We start from the raw sequence: 14,603 nt of genomic DNA, 5'->3' as shown, positions 1-14,603 counted from the left end.
TGTCTTGTAATACGTTCATACATTTGCTCCAATTGTGGTCAACACTTCGCATACATGTTCTTGTCTGGGTTGGGGACAAAGATGCAACAGCTGCTGTGGGAAGGGACGGAGAGCTGCCCTCTCGTGGACATGGAAGCCGGGATGGACCGGATCAGGGACTTGGACTTCAGTTCAAGGCGATGGACCTCCCTCTGGAGAAGCCATTCTGACCCTAAGCCATGAGAACCTACATGGGAATTTGACACATTTCAAGCCATTTTTAGGTTCTTTTCTAGGTTTTTAGGTTTAGCTCACTGGAGAGTCTCGCTCCACGGTGGTGTCGCATTTGTGCAGTTGCTTCTTCAAAGTGCTGGGTGAACATGGCTGGTTTAATTAGTTCAACACTGCAGGGACTGTGAGTGACACGCAGCCTTGTGGAATCATGAGAGTCATCTACATTTCCCTCAGGTTATGGAGCTGCAGAGAGAAGCCAGCGCTTCCTAATTAAATGGAATTAACCAAGGTTGGGGGTGGCCTCTCCAGTCTGTTAACTAATCTCATCTTGCCACCTGTACTTTCCTCAGGACCCCAACACAGCTCGGAGGAGATGAGACCACGGGAGCCTGGGCTACAGATAACAGAGTGGTTAGGGCCCAGGCTTCCTGCCAAACCTGGCTGGGGTTGGGGCAGAAAGGAATGCATATGTGCTGTGCCCGCTATAGGCAGAGGGTTGGAACGAACAGAACAGTGTGTGAAAGACTGCCTGACACTGTGGGAGGTATCTTCTCCCGGAAGGAAGGCAGGCCAGTGAAGGATGAAGGCAGGCACGAGGGCACGTCCTGTGGGGCATGAGTACCTCTCCTGGGGAATCCATGCAGGTGGGCCAGGGCCCTGGGCTCTGAGAGGAAGCCACGCCTCAGCCAGTTGGGGGCCTTTGAGAAGTGACTTTCCAGCAATCACTTTGATACACCTCATTGGTTCTGCCACCTCTCTTCAGGGCCAGAACGCAGAAAGGGTAGCAGTGTCCTGAGGCCAGTGGGGATGGTGGTAGAGGGGTTGGTGGGGAATATCAGAGGTTATGTGAACCCCATGGGAAAGGGGAACTAGGAAGCGAGGGTGGGGTGGGGCGGTGGGGCCCCTTGTTCCCTCTCGGGTGGTAGCTGGCTCTCATTCACAGGAATTCAGGAGAGAATTTTTCTCCTGTGAGGCTTCAGCTTCCATAACAGCAAAGTATGTGTGTGAGGGAGACAGGTCCAACCTGCCAGCACATAGAACTTGAATGATAAAGTGCACCCCGAGGGCAGGGAGGCTCAGGGAAAGAGCCCAGCGGGGGTCGAGCAGTGAGGGCGCCTGTCAGGGAGCAGCAGAACCGACCTACCTCTGAAAGTGCAGGTCCTGGCAGCAGGAAGAACTTAGTGCACTCTAGCTCACTTTCCCATTCTTCTCTGCTCCTGCCCCAATGACTCTGTGTTCTTGGGCAAGTCACTGACCCATCTGTGCCTCAAAAATAGGAAGGGCCCATGCTAGAACACCCTTTCCTTCTCTAGAATTAAGAGGAGAGGAACCATCCCCGGTTACTTAGCCTGAGCTCGGGTGCAGACCACAATACACAGAGGGCTCCCGCTGCTCCATTTTGGTGTTCTGGGCCCACCTTAATGACCCAGGCGGTGCCAGGACAGTCACACAGGCTTCTCCCTGGATGACATGCCACAACCAAAGTGTAGAAAATACCATCGGAGGCTGGACTCAAGAGGCAAACCCCCTTATAGATTTCTTGGGATGTTCGTTATTTTTCTTTGAAGCTAAGACCCCGTAGCTCAGGCAGATGAAAAGAACCTCTGGCCCCATGGGAACAAAAGAAATGTTCCCAGAGATGATTTTCCAAAAGGAAGCCAACCAAAGCTACAGAGAGAAGACAGGAGGAGGGCACTTGTTGGGGAGGAACTCGGACAATGTTACCTTGAGCTTGGGCAAGCGCTTGATGGTCTTCAGTGGCCTCAGCACGCGGAGAACCCGCAGAGACTTGATGGTCTTGATGTCCCGCCCCTTGTTGGTTCTGCCGGGAGAAGCCCCCGGGAATCGCAGGGCCGGGGAGAAATAAAAGTGACATTCACACAATTGCATTAACGGCCATAGGGGACAAGGGAAGAGGTAAGCGAGGGGCCAGAAATTGGGTTGGAGTAGGCTCCTTCAGGGAGACCCCATAAAACGCGCTTTGGGAAAATGGTCAAGTCACGCCCCGGTTTGCGCACACACGCATGTAGACTCACACAGAGGAACACACTGGCACATACCCAGAGGCGCCCACGCGCCTTCATTATTAAACACTTCCTCTCCCTAACAGCCAGAGGAAAGCTGCTCATCACCACACTTCCGAAGTGAACATGGATGATAAACTGACCCGGGGACATGACTGGTAGCCCCCTGGGGAGCCACACTGGGCCCGGGCTGGCGCTTCTTCAGCAATAGGCTCTCCAGTGATATTGGCTAACCTGATTAGTAACCCCAGGTTGAAAGCATGTTGCATTAGGGGACATTCCCTAGCCCTTTCTTTGGCTCTAGGTTTGTCACCTCTGCAGAGTTCATTAGTTCAGGGGAGAGCGGGGTGAAGAGGGCTGGCAGGGACATTGCACCCTTGCTGTGCTGGGCTGCCTGCTCCACAGACACATGGCAGGTGGGCTTCTTGCCAGGACCTTGGCTCACCCCCAGTTATCTCTGTGTGGCTGGCTCTTTCCGCAGTCCCTTCCCTTCTCAGATGGTCTGCACTGGGCACAAGCTGCAGAGAGAGCCGCACACTTGGAGAAGGCCCAGACTACTGCCCCTGCCCACCTTTGTCCTGGCCCTACAGCCAATGACCCTCCCCACGCAGCCTCTCGGAAACGTCTGCTTCTAATAGAGAAAATACATTCTCTTCTTATTTTTAGGAATGAAATGAATAAATCAACCTGCATTTCTCTTTCCACCCTGCTCATCCCCTGAGATTTCTGCATTCAATTCAAACAACTACAATTTGTACAACACGCAGATGGTGGAAAATGAGACTCTAAACAGTGAGCTCAGGCTGTGGTCCTCTCGTCGTGTTGGCCCAGAAGCCCACTACCCCAACTACCCGAGGAAATGGGATGCAGCACATCCGGTGGGCACTACAAGGGCTTCCGCCTGCTTTTCACTGTCCTTCCTGGCATACCAGCCCTCACCCCTCCGGACAGGGAGATAAAAGTCCATCTATGCTTTCACAGAAGGCAAGGTAGGAAGACAGTTCATATCATTCAGGCAATGCTGGCTATGCCCAGATTACAAATTTAAAGACCCTCTTAATAGTTAGAGGTCATGATCTACAAGTCACTTTCATTCAAGCCTAGATCTGAATATAGGTACCCCCAAAGTATTATATTGACACGGTCTTCTGCATCCAGGGGCTTTGAATATTCTCTAAACTCGTTTACCGTATTAGGTTCATCTACCTGCCTATCTAAAAAAGGCAATCTCTAAGCCAAATACACATCCACACCAATAAGAACAGTCAAGAAGCCTTGCGACTCCTCATTTGTGTTCTCTTGGATATCAGTGAAAGCTACCCACTCACATAAACTCACCGCCCCTTTCTCAAGGAGCCAGCTCCTTCCCTCCCAACCCTGCTTTCTCCCGCCTCCAACCCACTCCCTGTATTTTTTTCTTTCAAAGAAAATTGAGGAAAATATTTACCCCAAAGCGTTCCTATGGAGGATCCAAACAGAAAGCAGTTAAAAAAAAAAAAAGAGAGAGAGAGACAGGGTGGAGAGAAGGAAGAGTCAGAAACTTCATGGAGAAAATAGATCCTTAAAGACAAAACAATGGAGAAACACAGGCCCGAGAGATCCCACTTACAGCCTTGGCACTTGGCACTTGCAGAGTCCACACGCTTTGGGAAAGGCAGGCCCGCACCACCTGCTCCACACCGACCTCTCCAACCCGCAAAGGTGAAAGCCCTTTGCAGACACTGCCTCTAGCTGGATGGCATTCTCCATATCGTACTTTCTCCCACGGAGCCTAGCTTAATTGGACTTTTTCTAAAGGTAGGCTTTTCTTTCCATTTCCTCAGTCATCTTCAGACAAACTCTTTGTGTTTCCAGTTATAAGAAACCTGGCTAGAGGACGTACGCCTGCTTTGGGCCAGAAAGAATCTCTCTGGAGAGGTCTTTCAAGTCATCGTGGCACATTTATGCTCATGAAGGACTGCATTGGAAGAGGGTCACGTGGCCACCCTGAGACGGCGACTCGGATGTCTCTCAAAGCGCCAACGACCAACACCATCAAACCACCTCGAAATATGGGGGAAGGCGTCTATCAAGGTCCTGCTGTCGCACAAACGGGTGACTTTTGATAAACAGCCAACTGTCAATTGTAAGCTATATACTGTGCAGCTTCAAGGAAAATCATCTGAGCTCTATTGGTGAGGCTTAGCATCAATAAAAAAGGGTGAGAAAATAAATATTAACTATTTGAGATACTGTGTTTCCCCAAAAAGAAGACCTTGCTGGACAATCAGCTCTAATGCGTCTTTTGGAGCAAAAATTAATATAAGACCCGGTCTTATTTCACTATAATGTAAGACCGTGTCATATATAATAAATATAAGACCAGGTCTTATATTAATTTTTGTTCCAAAGGACGCATTAGAGCTGATTGTCTGGCTAGGTCTTATTTTCGGGGAAACATGGTAGAAATAATGAGAGCTAACTTTCTGAGTATTTATGTTTGGCTAGACTCTGTGCTAAGCAGTTTTAGTGTAATTCTTTATTTGGACCTCCTAATAATTTTAGGGTGTAGGTATTATTATCCCCACTTCACAGATGAGATTCAGAGAGGTTAAATGAGTGCCCAGCTTTGGCAGGGTGAGCTGGGATGGGGACCCAAGTCTGTATGATGCTTGGAGCTCTTGCCCTGAACCCTGAAGCCTCTGCGCCAGCAGGTTCTGATCTAGGCTCTCTCTCAAACAGCTCGTCAAATTCTAGAGCTGGAAAAAATCCCTGCAGTCCACTTAACTGCAAAGGAAACTGCAGCCCAGGAAGATGTCCCTTGCGTAAGATGACGAGGTGAGTGAGCCTCAGTGCTCGGGTGAACTGGCTGCTGCTACGAAGAAGTGCCTGGAATTCAGGCTTTGGTTCTTCGTTGCTGGTTGCTGTGAAGGTTCCTTTCCTCTTTCTTTTCTTAAACATGTTTTTAAATGTACCACAAACTTATATTACACCACCATGTGCCACAAAGACGTCTGAGGACCACCTTACTCAGTAAATGATCCCATATTCAAAATCGTATTAATTTCACTGCAAATGAGAAATGAACGTGGATTTGGGGAATAAACCCAAGACCTCATGTGATAACGTCCAAATGTTCAGAGAGCAGAGGTACCACTTTCCCCTGAGTCTTTCACATGAGTTTCGGTAGGTCAGCCAAACATACCTTTATGCATTCATATAATAGTATCATTGATGGAGTCCTTAACACACATCAGGAACCCTCTCCAGGTGCTGGACACACAAAACAAATGAGGTCCCTAACCTCTTGAAACTTACCTAGTCTAGTAGGGAAGACAGGTCTCCAGTAAACAAGCAAACAAATGGAAGTATTATTTCAAGCTACATGCCATGGGACAAATGGAATCATTTGCCCGCAAAGTTTACCAAAACAACGACATAGGTCACCCTCTTTTCCCCAGGCTGCATTCGTCTTGAGCAAAAGCTAAGGGCAAATCTTCCTAAAATGAGAGGATAGAGTGGCATTAATGGATGGGCCGGCGGTCAAGGGCCACACACTCCAGGCTTTCGCCTTTTGCTTAGTCCAGGTCCTTGATATCCAGTGGCACCTGAACAGGTTCTCAGAGGTTCATACTCAGTGACTCCCATCTCATGAAAGAAGGCCCATTAATTGTTGATTCTCCCACACACCTGGATAAAGGACAGAATTTGCTCTCTACAATTAATTTTCTCCCAGGATCCTAGTAAAATATTATGCTATGGAGCAAAGGGGATCTCTGACCACAGTGTGTGTGTGTGTGTGTGTGTCCTTTGTTTTGGAAAACAGGGTTCCTTGATGGCACACGCTGCTCTTAACGGCTAACTGTAGTTTCCAGTGTACTGTGGGGGGTGGGGGCTACTTGTCCCATCCTGACTCGCACAGGTTTGGGTCAGGGAAGGGAAAGAAAGATTAGTCACTGCTCTGCACATCTCCCAACAGGTCTCTGACCGCAATGGAGCCACCGAAAAGCTCTGAATTTATGTGGCTGCAGAAAAGCACGCTTGCATTCTCAGTTGTGTTAACCTGTGTTCAGCACCGATTTGAAAGTTGCCATTTGAAATGAAAGGAATACTGGATAACAAAGCCACAGAGTCAAGAAAAGTCTCAACAAGTTAGCCCCCATTAATTAAACTGTATCGTAATCTACACATAGGCTAGGCCAACCAACCTTTCCCAAATCCATGCATACCAGAGTTATTTAATCCATTACTGAAGTCAGTAAGATTGCCAAGACGATGTTTTATCAGAGCAGGAGGATAAACTCTTCACGCACTTTGAGACACATTGGTTTAGAAAGAATTCATGTGCTTTTTACAAATCCCTTAAATATAATAATCATTTGATAACACTTTGCTAATCTTTGCTAATAAACGTATAATCAGAATTTTTTTTACACTGCCTAGCTAATTACTGAAATTTTATCAGGCTTAAAAATTGACTCTAAAGTTACAATTTGAGGATAATTTCACAGGCTCGGATGCACTGGTCCCATTTAAATCGGGGCTTAATTGGGCTACCCAATTTTCCATTTATTTCCTACTTATTTGGTAAGTTCATGGCTGCCCTCCAGAAAAAATGCCATGTTTCTCTCATCAGTAAAAGATGAGAATTTTCCAGCTCAGTTGTCAAGTTGCCCTCCAGATCTTTCTTGTGTAATCACTCCTCATTCACTGTAATCTTGCTTTTCAGCTTCCAGGTCCCCCTTTTCTCAAAGGACATGCTCTCTAATTGATATCTGCTAGAAACTGACTCTCCCTACATGGGGGGCAGAGCACGGACACAAGGTTCTGGAAAGCCTTTCCTCCTTTAAGTGGAATGGCCTTCTGCCCTCTGCCACAAGCCCAGGAGGGGACAGGGGGGGTTGAAGGAATCTCTTGCATTAGGGAAATAGACAGGCTTGCTGGAGTGTAAGCTGTGGGGTGTGGGGTGTGAGCGGAGGGGTCCCGCTGGGAGGAGCCTTGCTAAAGTGTCTGGACTACTATTATTTGTAGGCAATTATAATTACCATTTATTATGCACTTACTAAATGTTTGGCACTATATTGGACACTGGATATATTTTACCTTATTTAATTCTCACAAGATCGAAATATCGCTCTTTTTAATTTCCACTTACAGGTGAGTGTGTAGACATTTCAGAGAGTCAAGGCAGCAAATAATCAACAGTGCTGGGATTCAGATCTAAGTTTACCTGATTCTGAAACCTACTTTCTTATTTACTATGTTACAATGCCTTTTCAGATGGGAACCACGGGAGGGTTTTAGCCAAAGAAGGAAACAGCAAAAGAAGCCAGCAGTTCCTGAGCTCAAATACTGAAATATGTCTTCGAGCATCGTTAGTCAGCTTAGGGTCCGTGAGTGTTCATGGAGAGAGAAACGTACAGATGATACAGCAAGATGGATGAGGTCGGAATGCCCTTTTCCTTCTGGCCCGTAGGTCTTGCGCGTCTCCAGGAGGAGACAGAAGGATCTGTAGGCTGAGGAGAGAGCTGTACCAAGCTACCACTGTGAGTTTACAGGGGTTAATGGCTTAGAACCAACTACAATATCAGATAGAGAGGAGCTTAACGTCATGGCGAAAGCCCTGAACTTGAAATAAAAAATATCAATTGTTTAAGAACTGGCTTTGCCATGTACAAGTCAAATGAGTCAAACTAGTTAAACCTCAGGCAATCCATTTCTTAACTATAAAACAGGACTATACAGTGACAAACTAAATAAAGAGTGTGTGAGCACTTTAAAAATTCTAAAAACCTGCGGAAATGAGAGGGAAGGTTTTCCCTTTGCATTGGCAATGCTTGTCTCTGGAGAGAGAACGGTCTAGGACCTACTGGTAAGGCTTATTCATCCATTTGTGTGAAGAATGTCAATTCAGCACTTTGACCTGTCACTGCTTAGCTGCTGCCAATTCGGGATTATTATGGTTCTTCTTGGACCATATCTCAGCATCTCCTGGGGTCACCCGTGAGCCCTACAGCTTCTGTGACTCTGCCATTTTTCTTTGCTCTGTGACCAGAGCAGCATGCTAAATGGTTAGTTAGCGCCAGAATTCTTTCCTTCTTGCACATGGAACCTCAAGAAGCTCCCTCAACGAGGCTCAGGGTTGCCTTTGCAAACTTTTTCCTTTGCAAAACACAGCACCATGCTCTAACTGGAAGGTATTTTCGTCCACGCAGTGAGAAGCAGCAGGGGACAGCAAAGCATCTGTCTCCTAGCAGTTTTGTGATTCAGTCTGGTCAGTCTAGTGTCCTGCTTCTTAGTGTTCACAGTCTAACCAGCCCGGAAGACCCCTCATCTGCTGATCTTTCTAAGAAGGCCTTGATACTGGCTGAAGTCCAGCCAATACCCACCCCCCACCCCGCACCGCCCAGCTGGAGACTAATTCCTAATGCTAGGCTGTGCCTCTGTGAGGGTGGATTAAGCAGATGGCTGGCAGGTCACATGACCTGAGCTGATACATCCCAAGTCCCCTGGTGAACTCTTCTCACCTGAATTACTCTAGAACTACATTTAAATCTGGAGGGCGTTGTGATGTGTTTCTACTAATCCTGTAGGACTGGGCTCTTCCGAGGGCTGTGAAGGACGGCTTCCTGTGCAGGGTGCTTTTTGCATCTGGAGCTCGTTCCCACGTGGCTGGAGCCCTATTTTCTCTGATTAGACCATTTCATTTTGCTTGGTTCTGTGGCCACAGGCTGAGATCCCATTTACAACCAGCCATCTCCCAAGTGTGCTCTTAGTAAGAAGACCGACTTGAGCATTCACACCCATTGCCTTCATATGCTAAAGGTCTCCCCCAGCACATTCTGCACAGGGCTCCCCAGCACCCCAACAGCACACGCAACAGACAACACATTCTCCAGTGTTCAGCCAAGAACGTGCACACTGGGCCTCCATGCCCAGAGCAGGCACACCGGGAACGTCTCTCTCCTTCCCTCCCGCCATGTGGCTCCCACCTTGTCCCTCCCTGGACCGTCTGGAGGCAGTGAGAGCACAATACGGCACGGGACACCACAGTCCATGGCCATTAATCACCTTTGGTGCCCCTGCTGGGCACAAAGTCAGAGAGTCCCTCTCCAGGTGACTCTTAAATCTGGAGTCTCAAGGAGCAACATCTTTCCATCTGTTCACTGCTGGAAATTTCTAATTCTAGCTCAGACGACATCCTAAACCCACAGATCCTGAGCTACCCGACGGCCAGATTTAATTCTCATCCTTCCTTCTCTTCCACAGAATGGCGGAACTGACTGGCCTGCCTGGCTCAGTGGTAAATGGGCCTCCTGTGTGTGAAGCAGGACTTGGCCCACTCTATTCTTCCCCTACAAAATAGCTTCCTCTGAGAGACCTCCCCTTTCAGTTCTAGAAGAATGGGGGCTGTTGAGAAAGAAGCCCCAGAGGCAAAGCTTGAGGTGTGAAGGGGGCTGCCTTGGACACAGGCAGGCTGTGAAGAACAGGAGGAAGTCGGCCAGGTGTCAGGTGAGATGTCCGTTCTATCGTTGCTACGCTCTGCTGAGTGTGAGCACGTACGAGCATTTCAGTTCTAAACAGTGCACATTCACACCTTCACAAACCTAAAGCCCCAAAGCAAAACCAGAACCAGAGCACCACGTCCTGTGGCTCCTTGAGGCCCTTCCAAATCGAAAACTGTCTGTGCCTGTGTATTTCATTGAATGAATTCAGAACCAGCTCGGCCACTGCGGCTGGTTTGGCACGCATTCGAAAGACCTTATCCATCTTAGCAGCTAGGGCACAGTGTCAAGTGTCAGGAAAGTGACATACTTCAATGAAAAGCATGCAATAAAAGCTAATGTGGGAAATCCGGTTCCTTCTGGCATCAAGAGGCAGACTGATTCATGTTTTTCCTTTCTGGCTAAGGACAGCGTAATGAAAGGCCAAGTACGGCTGTAATCCAGATGTCCCACGTGGGACAGGGAGTCCTGACCTTACCGCGTGCCCCGCTACAATGGCACAGAGCAATGGGAAGCTTTGGCGTCAGCTGCCAGAGAGCCTGCAGGAGTCTGACTGATGCACGCACCCAAGGAGGGGAGGAAGTGGGAGCAAAACCGCTAGTTATTTTTCTGTTAAGCTGTCTGTGTTGACAAGCCGTTATAAGCTGGGAGTTTACTATGCAGAATTCAGCTCAGGATAGCTCACCTGGTGACCTGACTTCTGCTAAGCAAGTGACAACATGTTGTAGAAAATGGAAGTGAAGAGGGTGAGGGGCCTGGGGTGGGAGTGCAGGATCACACACATGCTCCAATTCTCTCCTGCGTTCCCTGCTGAGATGCTGTCCCCTGTCCACCTGCCTGCCCAAAACCCTTCACTGAACACGGAAGACATGAAACCCGAGGCCCAGACAGCATTACGTCACTGTGCAGGCTCCCAGAAGGCTCATGAACTCAACCGGGCATGGTGGTCACATGACTTCCCTACAGGGCAGCTGGCTCTGAGCGGTGCCCCAAAGTGAGGGAACGTGCCTGAGGTGCAGATACCCAAAAAATGCCAAGGCTGGACCCATCTCTGCTTTCCCACCCAGGAGGCCGGGAGGCGGAAGTGACTGTAGTAGGATGTGAGGAGACTGGGGAAAACGGTTTCTGGTGTAAAATAGTTATCAAACAGAAGAATTCTTCTTTTTCAGAAAGAAAAAGATGAAAGAGAAAGGTTTCATAGATCCAGTCACTCACCAGACTTTTCTTGAAACCTCAAAAAGGAAAAGGCACACTCGGGACATTTATAGTTGGCAAACACTCTGTCTCCATGGGGCCCAGAAAATGGGACATTGTGAGGGCAGTGGGATGAGGGAGACCCATACCCAACCTCTGCCAAGACCCTGCCCAGCTCTCTACACAGGTACTGGGCTTAAACAAGGAGACCTGAGTGTTCTTATAAATGCTTTATAATGTAAAAGCACACTGGGAAGAACAGGAAAGGTGCAATGCAGGTATCTTTCCATTTATGTTCTTATGCCCTGCTATGCCCACATTTCAAAATCTCCCTCCCATCTTGCTCAAAAGTCAAAGTTCCCAAATGGAATTTGTCAGGTTTACATTATAAAGGACCCCTTCACTTGATGTACGCAGATACAGAGAAAAGAATTTCTCTTCAGAAACAACATATATGCTTATGGAAAACATACATGATGGCAGATGCAGGCCTCTGCCATAGGGGGGCTTAGGGGACCACAGAACTGAGAATTCAGCTGGAGGCCGTTCCCTCCCCTTGATTAGGGGCACTGCTCTTGGGACTTGGGCTGGGTTCAGGAGACTCCGGCGGGCAGGGATGCCAAGTCACCTCTGATTTCTGAGGAGCCACCATAAAGGTGTTACCATGGCAATCATCCTCAGTTCTGCTCAAATTAGCAAGAGTCTTTGCAGAAACCTCCATCGGGCAAAGTTCAATTTCAAGGAGGAGAGACAGGGCAGGAATAAGGTTATCTGAATGGTGGACATTCCTAGGGGACAAATACATGGGATATGACAATGACAGTTGTAACGCCAAGGAGGGAGGTCCTTGAAAAGCCTTCAGAGAAAGCCACATTTAGCTTCTCGTTTGCCTGAGCCCCTGACCACAGCCCCCCAGTGGGACACGTCCTTTATTCTGCTGTCGGCCCCCTACCAGGCCCTTGCTCTCCTGGCAAGGGGGACCCTGGCTAGCCTGACCCAAGTGATGGGAGAGCTGAATTCTCTGGTGCCCTGAATGAGGAAAGGGAGAGAAGAGAGTTAGGAAGCGTGGGCATATGAGCAAGAAAAAGCGTTACCTGGACCTCAGTATATGCATCGAAGGTCAGAGGAGGGGACAGTAGGAGCCTATTCCGTGAGCAGGAGAAAGGCGGGAGGAAAGGTGCATGGCAAGCTCAGAAGGATGATAACAGGAGAGAGAGCGGATGGAGAAGGATGAGCAAGTACCATTTAGAGAAATGAATAAACAGGTCAAGAAGTGACATCACTAAAAGCAAGTGATGGATCATAACTCTGACTCCATCACATAAGCATGGACCCCAGAACCAGGGGATTCCTGGGGTTCCCTGCACTGTACCTGGTCTGAGGACCCACAGAGAAGCTTCAGCTCCGGGGCTGTTAAGACCTCCCCTGCCGCCAGCACCAAAGCCACCACCGCCATTTCTCAAAGGGACAAGAAAGAACAAGACAGATGACAACCCTCCAGCCCGTCGTCATTGTTCTGGATCTGAGGAGAGACAGCTGGACTGGAGACATGGGGCAGGCATGCAAGGCTCCCCCTAAAATGCACCGCCCTCCCCACGGGCACCAATACGCCTGCCCGGTTACCAGGCACAGACCGGGGTGTGTGTGTGTGTGTGTGTGTGTGTGTGAAACCACCAAGGCTTGGAACCCGACCTTCGGTCACCTTCAACTATGTGTGTACTTCTGTATCGACACACACTTTGCTCTGATACTCCGATTCGTGGTGATAGGAGGACGGAAAGATAAAGAAGGGAGTGAACACGTACGGATGGCTTCCTGTGCCAGGCCCTGTGCTACGTGCTGTTCACACACGACTATCCGTTTCAGAGAGGAGAAGCAGAGGTGAAGCAGGTCCACATCTCGCTAGGGACAGGACCAGCTCCAGGACATGAAGCTGGTAAGTAGAGGGGCTGGGATTCAAACCAGGGTCTGCCTGGCTCCACAGCCCACACCCTTCCTGCCACTCCGCCCTGCCACCCCCAGTGAGCTCTGTGCTTCATAAAGATGGCGTGGGTTCGTCTCTTTGTTTCCAAGAGAGACAAATTACTTTACTGAGATCAAAATAAGAGAGAACAATATGGTGAACAATGTATGCAAATGAATTGACAAAAATGAGAAGGGGACTTGACCTTTTTAAAACCCAAGTGTAATATTTATCTCTAACCAGAAAAAGTGGGTCTCCTGAGGACAAAGACAGACATTAATGCTTCTTTCCAAGAAGCAGTTAGAGGAGCTGGGTTCCCTTGTTGGAGCCAGAGGCGCCTTTATTTTTATCTTGCTGTGAGAAGCTACGCTTTTGTGAAATTTCCTCAGGAATAGCTCCGCCACGTCTAACAGAAGCTTTCTTGTGAAGAGAGGCACAGGTGATTCTCTCTCTAATGGAGTTAACGTGCTGGTACACATGGGGACAAGGGACACTGAGATTGTCCCGACCGCCAGTCCAGATCAGGGGCACAAGCTACACTCAACCACGCTCTCCTTTGGAGCTGCCCCCCATGGCTGGGGCAGCAAGGGATGCGGCCCACTTCCAGGTTCTGGGAGATCTTCTTAGCACAGCTGCGGCCCTTTCGTCTCTCCTATAGACAGACAGCTGCCCACCCTGGGCCATGGGAGGAACGTTCCTTCTTAACTCCCACTTCTTCCTCTGCCAGAACAGACAGAGATGGAAGCTTATGGTGCTGGGGGAGAAGGTGGGACAGATGATCCCTTTCTGACCACTTGGACCTGGAAGGTCAAAGCGAGGGAGGTCTCATGTCCCTTCCCTTTTGTAGCTGCCACCAATAACAGCTGCTCCCAAAGATGTTCCTTTTGCTGCATCACACCATGCCGCCAGCCTTACTTAGAAGACCTGGCTCTCTCCTGCACCTACACAGGCATGAGGGAATTCTACTGCACCACCTGGAAAAGGGTGAAACTGCTCTGGCAGTGGAACAAGGTGCAGATGGCGCCCAAAGGCTGTCATTCACCCTCTGGGGCATTCTGTACACCAGCTTGGAAAAGGCCCTGGCGACATGCGTATCTCCTAGCTACAACCTGGAGGGCTGGGAGAGCCCTTTCTTTGGCTGGATTCCAGAGGAAATGTCAGAATGTGGTTGAAAACCTGCTACAGATGGATCAGTGTTGGAAAAAACAATTCCCAAAGGTACTGAACATGGTTTAGCCACCTGAATCCGGGTTTACGACTGTCTTCCTGCATGTTATCAAGGAAGGGTGGGAAAGCCTTTCTTTCTGGAGTAGAACATACTAACATGGTTTTGATGTCCCTGGAATAGCTCTGGGGTACCCCTGCTCATGAGCAGAGAACCTCCCCATACCGAGGGTTCTGTGATCCCCAACTGTGCTCTACTCTCTGCATCTTTCTTTCAAGCTGCTTCTTTGATTGACAGCATCACGAAATGAAAGGGTCCATCAGCTGTCAGTCCCTGGGTCGCTCCCTAAGCCCATGGAGGCACTGCCCACACAGGAGAGGGCCTGCCCACGCGTACTCGTCTCTAAGGAAGGAACTCAGGGCCTTTAACTTCTCCCTAGTGACTCTCCCGGCTCCTCCTTCACCAGCCCATCACTCAGGGCACGTGAGCTGAAGCGGAAAGGCTCTGAGGTGCTTTGCTGAGGGCCACCGGGAAGCAGATTTCCAGGGCAGCATTCCTGA

The 14,603-nt window shown here is 49.1% G+C and overlaps 1 protein-coding gene across 8 annotated transcripts in view; it reads right to left on the bottom strand.

The window, feature by feature from the left end:
* CACNA1E (calcium voltage-gated channel subunit alpha1 E) overlaps positions 1 to 14,603 on the bottom strand; it is a 412,260-nt gene that overhangs the window by 43,794 nt on the left and 353,863 nt on the right. For all 8 annotated transcript variants that reach the window (XM_033092609.1, XM_033092608.1, XM_033092610.1 and 5 more), the window contains 2 exons: positions 3,685 to 3,696; positions 1,939 to 2,035 (listed from right to left, as the gene is read on the bottom strand). In XM_033092609.1, the coding sequence (XP_032948500.1) occupies positions 1,939 to 2,035; positions 3,685 to 3,696 (109 nt within the window). The remainder of the gene's footprint in view (positions 1 to 1,938; positions 2,036 to 3,684; positions 3,697 to 14,603) is intronic.

This window comes from Rhinolophus ferrumequinum, chromosome 22 (assembly GCF_004115265.2).
Source record: "Rhinolophus ferrumequinum isolate MPI-CBG mRhiFer1 chromosome 22, mRhiFer1_v1.p, whole genome shotgun sequence".
Classification (NCBI taxonomy): domain Eukaryota; kingdom Metazoa; phylum Chordata; class Mammalia; order Chiroptera; family Rhinolophidae; genus Rhinolophus; species Rhinolophus ferrumequinum.
This window is presented reverse-complemented; position numbering and strand designations above follow the sequence as displayed.